At 43.3% G+C, this 8,277-nt stretch overlaps 1 protein-coding gene across 7 annotated transcripts in view; it reads right to left on the bottom strand.

Moving 5' to 3' along the window:
- The window catches only part of KAT6B (lysine acetyltransferase 6B), a 220,997-nt gene that overhangs the window by 197,616 nt on the left and 15,104 nt on the right, over window positions 1-8,277 (bottom strand). For 4 of the 7 annotated variants that reach the window (XM_068255372.1, XM_068255371.1, XM_068255374.1 and 1 more), the window contains exon 2: window positions 6,063-6,877. In XM_068255372.1, the coding sequence (XP_068111473.1) occupies window positions 6,063-6,671 (609 nt within the window). In that variant the 5' untranslated portion in view covers window positions 6,672-6,877. The remainder of the gene's footprint in view (window positions 1-6,062; window positions 6,878-8,277) is intronic. The other 3 variants (XM_068255375.1, XM_068255373.1, XM_068255376.1) reach the window with 1 other exon arrangement.

Genomic DNA, 8,277 nt, shown 5'->3' with positions numbered 1-8,277 from the left:
GCAACTGAAAGAAGTACCAAAAAGTAGATGAAAAAGTATTATTGATTTATTTTGTATATTAACTCGCTTGCTGGTAGTATAAAAGGCATTGTATTGACAAGGTGCAAAAGTATCCCCCAGGAGAAAAAGAGATTTGCATAGGGGCCACTGTTGGGACATTCTAACTTAAGCACTAGCATACCTCCGTGTTTTTATGTACACCAGAGATGCATTTTAAAGGATACCCCAACTGAAATGTGACATAATGAGATAGACATGTGTATGTACAGTGCCTAGTACACAAATAACTATGCTGTGTTCCTTTTTTTCTTTCTCTGTCTGAAAGAGTTAAATAGAAGGTATGAAAGTGGCTGACTCAGTTCTGACTCAGACAGGAAGTGACTACAGTGTGACCCTCACTGATAAGAAATTACAACTATAAAACACTTTCCTAGCAGAAAATGGCTTCTGAGAGCAAGAAAGAGATTAAAAAAAGGGGAATTTCTTATCAGTGCGGGTCACACTGTAGTCACTTCCTGTCTGAGTCAGTACTGAGTCAGCCACTTGCATACCTTCTTTTTAACTCTTTCAGGCAGAGAAAGAAAAAAAGGAACACCGCATAGTTATTTGTGTACTAGGCACTGTACATACACATGTCTATCTCATTATGTCACATTTCAGTTGGGGTATCCTTTAACTAAACTTAGGGTATAGCTGTAGAGTAGCTAGTAAATGGAAATCGAACTTGGTACTTGGTAAGAGTACTTGTAGAGGCTGCAGACAGGAACAAAGAACATTGATCAAGCCCTAAGCAATCTAATTGAGGGTACATCTAAAAGTGGTGTGCAGGTTTTTACTCTATTACACCTTCTTGCACAATCTAAACCAGATTTAGGGGCGATAGACAACACTTTTGCGTTCAATGTGCACAGTGGATTCCCAACAGCTCTGCAGTGATTGCATATGCAGACTATAGTACTAATGTGTAACTTAAAGGGACCCTGAGCACAACAAAAATAAAATTTGGACTTACTACTTGGGGCTCCAGCCTCCAACCCATACCTGCCCCCCCCCCCCCCCCGCCCGACCACCTTGTCCCTTCCGTAAATTTGGTCCCGGCTCTGGTTATCCAGCGCCTTCGGCTGGAATCACCCATTCGCACCCATGCCTCATCACGCTGCCTGGCGTGAGAGTTCTGCGCGTGCACAGTTCAGTCTTAAGAGAATCGCGCATGCGCAGGAATCTAACGACGGCTGGCGTGATGACACACAGCCTAGGGGCGCTCTAGGGCTTAAATTTGGCACAGAGGTAGTTCAGGGAGTCCTCCACCTACCCTCAAAATTGTGGAGGAGGTATGAGTACGCTACAAATCGCACTGTAAATGGGCACCTTAGTAGTGCAAGACTGAGGCTCTTAATATATAAATTTGTCAACTTTGGTTTTACAAATAAGGTGTTGAAATAAGCATCTGGTTGTTTAACACACAGAGGGGAGCTCCATAGGAGCAAGAAGGTAAAGGCATTTATCAAGCAGATGTCATATTAGTCAAATGTGATGATCTCCATAATCTGAGAAGGCGTTTACGTGCTCAGTGCCCACACTGGTCTGGCTCCCTATGAGATTGGGTTAGCACTGCATAAAGCTCCAGTGTGTCCAAAATAACACATTTTTTGCTTTTTGCTGTGACAGCTAGCTTTCCAGCAATCACCTGGGACATAGCAAGGCTACAAGAAGCCAAGTGAATTTCTGATGGTGTGATCGTGGAGAACAATCATGGTCATTCATTTTGCAGACTGTCAATCCTGAATTCTTGTGAGATTGTTACATATCACAGTGGAAAGCCAGCCTACACCATTTCTGAAGTTTAGACCCATTGCATAAGAATTTACTGCCAGGGCTTATTTGAATTAATTTACCATCAGTATTCCTACTGGTATGGACAAATGGACCTGTGAAAAGCCTCCAATTATCAGGGATTGTGGTTAGTTTGCAGTGAAGAGTACATACAATAGGGTAGTGTGCTACAAAACACCACCCACCACCTTTTTGGAAACACTAAGGAGGGAAGAGCCCTGTGTCCTAATCACTGGGAAAGGTGTGTTTTGCAAGGGGGTAACCAGGAGTACTTGATGCTCTCCTTTGCAAGGTGCCCAGATGTGGCAATTATGTGGAATGGATTAAGGTTGTGCATTAGAAGGGGACCCCAGTATTACTGTTATATATGCCATTAGTCAGGGGGTAAAGGGTCATATTCACTGGCTGTTAACCACAGGGGTTCAGGGACTTGAAGTGGATTTCTAACCCCCTTCCCCCAGCAGTGAAAGTAACTGTCAGGCTTTCACTGCTGTTTACGTCAGAAGTGGTGATACTTCCTCTCAGTTTGTTATAATGACTTGTGCTATCAGAACAAGATGTGAACTGACAACCGGGAAAAACCGGGGAGGAAGGATTACCGTACATACTCGTATATAAGCCGACCCGCATATAAGCCGACCCCCCCAACTTTCCCTGAAAAACCAGGGAAAAATTATTGACCCCCATATAAGCCGGGGGTAGGAAATGCTGGATTGGTGCTGCCCCCCAGTGTGTCCCAGTATAGCTAGTATAGTGCCCAGTATGGGTAGGTGGTGCCTCAGTACAGCGCCCAGTATAGCTAGTATAGTGCCCAGTATAGGTAGATAGTGTCCAGTATAGCTAGTAAAGTGCCCAGTATAGGTAGGTAGTGTCCAGTATAGCTAGTAAAGTGCCCAGTATAGCTAGGTAGTGTCCAGTATAGCTAGTATAGTGCCCAGTATAGCTAGTGAAGTGCCCAGTATAGCTAGTATAGTGCCCAGTATAGGTAGGTAGTGTCCAGTATAGCTAGTATAGTGCCCAGTATAGCTAGTAAAGTGCCAAGTTTAGCTAGTATAGTGCCCAGTATAGCTAGTATAGTGCCCAGTATAGGTAGGTAGTGCCCAGTATAACTAGTAAAGTGCCCAGTTTAGCTAGTATAGTGCCCAGTATAGGTAGGTAGTGTCCAGTATAGCTAGTAAAATGCCCAGTATAGCTAGGTAGTTGCCAGTATAGCGCTCCCCCCTCCCCGCGGCCACCGCTGCTATTACCTGCTTAGGCAGCGGCTTCCATTAATCCGCGTTCCCCTCTCATGTTGCATATAAGTGTATCACAGCAGCGCGCCCGGCGCTGCTGCTGTGACGATGCAGGGGGCAGGAAAAAGCGGTTCCCCTGGTACCGGCGGGGAGGGAGGTGCGGACCACCTGTCCACCAGGAAAGACTTGCATACAAGCCGACCCCCCAACTTTTGACCCCCTTTTTGGGGGTCAAAAATTCGGCTTGTATGCGAGTATATACGGTAGTAAGCCATTTATCACCATCTATACTGCAAAAATGCACTTACACTTTGTACCTTGGATCAGGATATCTCCGCCAACATCACTGCTTCAGTTTGCCGCATGTGCTTACATTTAGAAAGAACACGTTTGTTCGAAATACTTGGCAGGGTTTGCCCCTTCACCACACTGTGTTGATCTATCTGATATGCTTCATACTATTTGCATTTGATTATCCCAAGGACTTTTTACATGCAATGTGCCCACAAATAGATATTTTACTCAGATTTCCCATATACGCTGCATCTCTATAGGCATAGAGGTTAAGATTTTCTCCTTATCTTTGCATATGTTTGTATTCAAATGTGGACATTGCTGTCTTTTGTACCTGTACCTTATATTGCATTTTATACACGATTTTGATTGTATAGTCTATCTGACTGATTGTGTAGACCGTGTTATATCTTTTGTACAATATACTCCCTTTTTGCAACCAAAGAGAGTACCCCGTAGGGGCCTGTTTTTCCCTTCAAGAACACTTTTAAAGCACGTGACCCAAGGCAAAGCTACCAATGTATGTACCTGTTGGATCCACATACCTTTGTGTGTTAATGCATTCCTCATTACCCTGGTCCCTGTAATAACTTCTTGAAAAATCTGACTTTGGGCTAAAGTCAAATTTTCAGACAGGAAGATGAACGCTTGCTGCAATGTTCCCTCCTATCACCATCCAATTTCCTTATCTTCCACTCCCCTTAGTGGAGTGAATGGGCCAGGGAAGAGGAAGGAGCATGCCTCAGTCTGAAAATGGTCTTTAGCCAAAGTCACATTTTTCAAGGAGTGCTTACAGAGACCAAGGAGAGGAACAAATAATGCATAGAATTATGTGGGTCAAGCTTAAAGGGGTTCTGTGGAGGATTTTAAAAACAGGGAAAAAAAAAATGACACTTACCTGGGGCTTCTATCAGCCCGTCTGCAGCGGTCATGTCCCGCGCCATCCTCCATCCACGTTGGTTCCGGTCTATTTGTCTAATACAACTGCAGCAGCACGTCCGCAAGCGTGCTCGCTTAGACTGCTTGCTTGCTGCGCAGGTGCAGTATGAGGTTATCTTGTACTGAGCCTGCGCAGTAAGCTCCCAGAGACACGAGCGGGAGCAAGCAGTATGCGTCAAGTTAAATGAATAATTAGACCGGGACCGGTAGCGGGGAACGGAGAATCGTAGGAGGAGGACGGCGCGGAACATGACGGCTGCAGGGTCCGAAAGAAGCCCCAGGTAAGTCAGTTTTTTTGTTTTTAACCACTTCACCACTGAGGGGTTTTACCCCCTGAGCACCAGAGCAATTTTCACCTTTCAGCGCTCCTTCCATTCATTCGTCTATAACTTTATTATTACTTATCGCAATGAAATGAACTATATCTTGTTTTTTTCGCCACCAATTAGGCTTTCTTTAGGTGGGACATTATGCCAAGAATTATTTTTTTCTAAATGTGTTTTAATGGGAAAATAGGAAAAATGTGGGGAAAAAAATAATTATTTTTCAGTTTTCGGCCATTATAGTTTTTAAATAATGCATGCTACTGTAATTAAAACCCATGAAACGTATTTGCCCTTTTGTCCCGGTTATAAAACCATTTAAATTATGTCCCTATCACAATGTTTGGCGCCAATATTTTATTTGGAAATAAAGGTGCATTTTTTTCAGTTTTGCGTCCAACCCTAATTACAAGCCCATAGTTTATAAAGTAACAGTGTTATACCCTCTTGACATAAATATTTAAAAAGTTCAGTCCCTAAGGTAACTATTTATGTGTTTTTTTTAATTGTAAGTTTTTTAATTTTTTTTTAATTACAAAAAAAAAAAAATGGGGAGTGTGGGAGGTAATGAGTTAATTTTATGTGTAAAAGTCATTTATTTGTATGTGAAAAATGTGTAGGGTGTAGTTTACTATTTGGCCACAAGATGGCCACAGTAACTTTTTGTTTTAATGCGACCTCCAAGCTTCCTTCCGGAAGCTTGGAGGAAGAATAAGGAGGCTGGACACGTGAGTTTTTTCTCACAATGATCGCGCTGCCCATAGGAGAGCAGCTGATCATTGCGGGGCTTAGATCAACGAACGGGAATGGATTTTCCCGTTCATTGATCTCTGGGCGAGCGGGCGGCGGCGGTTTTACTAGCGGCGGGCGGCGTGTTTACGAGCGGGAGCGCGGGCAGCCGCGTCGGGAACGCGGAAAGTACGTGTTTCTCCGTCCCTGGTTTTTAAAGGATGGAAAAAGGGGCGGAGAAATACGTACGCGCGGGGGTAAAGTGGTTAAAACCCTCCACAGAACCCCTTTTAAAGTGGACAGCATAATAACAGCTTAATAACCTTCACACAAAAAGCATTTCTTTGTTACAGCTGATACAAATGCTACAATAAATCTGCACTTTTTCGTGATTCATGGAAGCAGATATATTAAAACCCTGTGCTTTCAAATGAGCTTATCTGCCATTGGCAGTCATGCGACACAGGAAGAGATCAAATTACAATTTGTGATTAGGCACAAATGAGGGGGAATTAAAGAGGCTAAACTCTCTAAATACATAAAGGGTGCATTTCTCTACGTTTTCCTTTTGCCCTGTGCAAGAGTTCAGGTCCACTTTCAATATACCTCTGTGATACCTGGGTAGCTTTGTCTCAAGTAGGTATCCTTTAAACATGCTTCACTGCAGAAATAATAGCAATAACATATAGTATGACCATGAGTTACAACTTACCTGGTCTTTTTCATGTGGAAGAAGACTGACAGGAGGAAGCATGGAAGGATATTTGGCTGTCCCTTTTCCTTCAGGTCCTCCATAATTAATCCTATACTGTGGTCCATCTTTCAGTAGCCTCCCACTATTGACAGCTCTTTTGGCTGCCAAACGTAGTCTCCTCTGGAAAATTGGATTTGCCACAATTCCAAATAAATCATTTTGGCTACGTAAATATTTCTCAATATTCCTGAGAGAAGAGCCATTGGATTCCTGAAGTTCCTCTAGTGCCCTACGAAGAAGCTTATTCCAGTCCACACTGCGCAAATCTGTATTTAGAGGTCGCTGGGCTTTGATCGACTTGGGCAGAGGTCCAGGTTTAACATTTGTAAGACGTCCAGGGTTTTCTGGATCCTTGTAGGAGATCACGCCTTTGTTGTTGACCTTTAGAACAGAGCGATCCTGCACACTGAGCTCAAGCTGCTCAAGCACAAGCCTTTTATCAAGGCCATGCGATACGCACACCGCATGGCAAATACGTTCTTCTGAAGGTCGCTGTTTTTGTCTTTTCACCTTTTGTATGGCTTCCAAAATCCACTCCGTGTACAGAGGGTTTGCAAGTTTTACCATGGTTATAAACCTGTATCCAAAAGCGAGGCACAACCCATGGAGGTCATCCGTGCGCCAGAAAAAACATCAGAGCCAAAAATCAAAACGTCTCCTAGGTTGTATTCGGCAACAGCTCATACACATCCATCTTCAGCGTACAAATCCGTCAGAGGGATTCACATCAAAAGAAACAGCTGGAATACAGTAAATCCACATCATAAAACAATCTAAGGGAAAGAGAGGAAACAGACTTCACTAAAATGATCAAAGAGTGAGGCATGTTAATTAATGTCAGGGAGTCGTGACACAAAACAAAAAATTATATATATATATATATATATATATATATATATATATATATATATATATATATATATAGTTTGATTTTTTTAAACTTTATTATATGACAGTTACAATGCTGTTTAAGAGCAATGGACGAAAGTGTACTGCTGTCGGCAAAAACGGATTCTAGGCATTTACATTTTTATAGTCACAAGAGTCACAACCTGACTGCATTAAATTATTTAACTACTCCCAAAGAGTGGGTTCTTAGTTTCCAGAAAATAAAGGGAAGTCTGTGCATCTTATGGTCTGAATAATACAATTTAGACTGGCACCAATGAAGATAGTGCAGCACAGGTTGAGTCCAAGACCATGCGCTAAGGGGAGGGGTGGAGAAGAGTAGCATCTGCATTTACAGTCTTTGGGGCCAATCTCAGCGAGTGCTGTGATTGGCCCTAAAGACGAGCCGTGGTCCCGCCTTCAAGACCATTGGCTCCAATTAACAAGCAGACAAGCATAGTGACTGCATTCTGCTTCACGGAGGTGTGTAACCTTTTGAGAACGGTCATCTATTTACATAGGGATTCATTAACTGTAATACTGTAAATACAGATGCTACTCCCCTTGGCAGGGCATAGGGGTACAGAGTAAGGAAGCAGGAGACAGAAAGATTGGCCTTAAAGATGAGCCGTGGTCCCTCCTTCAAGACTATTGACTCCAATTAACAAGCAGAGAAGGTGGGGGGGGGGGGGGGGGATGTAATTCAGCATAGTGACAGCTTCGGCTGCATTCTGCTTCACAGGTGCGTAACCTCCTGAGAATGGTCATCTATTTACATAGGGATTAATTAACTAATACTGTAAGTACAGATGCTACTCCCCTTGGCAGGGCATAGGGAGACAGAGGAAGGAAGCTGGGGAAAGATATATGACACTGGAGGGGAGAGAGGAAGGACACAGGGACAAAGAGGATGCAGGGAGGCTGCAAGGGGACAGAGGACGATACAAAAGGGAACACAAATTTTGGGGGGGGGGGGGGGAAGAAGAAGGACCACAAGACAACCCTGCACCATTGACACACCAGGTTTAGTATATTTTTCATCACGTTTTTTCTTTTCTAAACCTAGGTGCGTCTTATGGCCCGAAAAATATGGTATTTTTTAAAACACCTTTGGTTCTGAGAACATGTAATGTCCATGGGAACCTTTGGGTAGAAAAATGCCACTAGATTGACAACTGCAGAAAAACGCACATGGGTTTACACATAAAATGCATACAGTTCCATTCCAGTACTGTCAGTTTGCAACAGTTTTACGGACAGGAACGGAACTGTACACATTGTATGT

This window comes from Hyperolius riggenbachi, chromosome 10 (assembly GCF_040937935.1).
Source record: "Hyperolius riggenbachi isolate aHypRig1 chromosome 10, aHypRig1.pri, whole genome shotgun sequence".
NCBI lineage: Eukaryota > Metazoa > Chordata > Amphibia > Anura > Hyperoliidae > Hyperolius > Hyperolius riggenbachi.
This window is presented reverse-complemented; position numbering and strand designations above follow the sequence as displayed.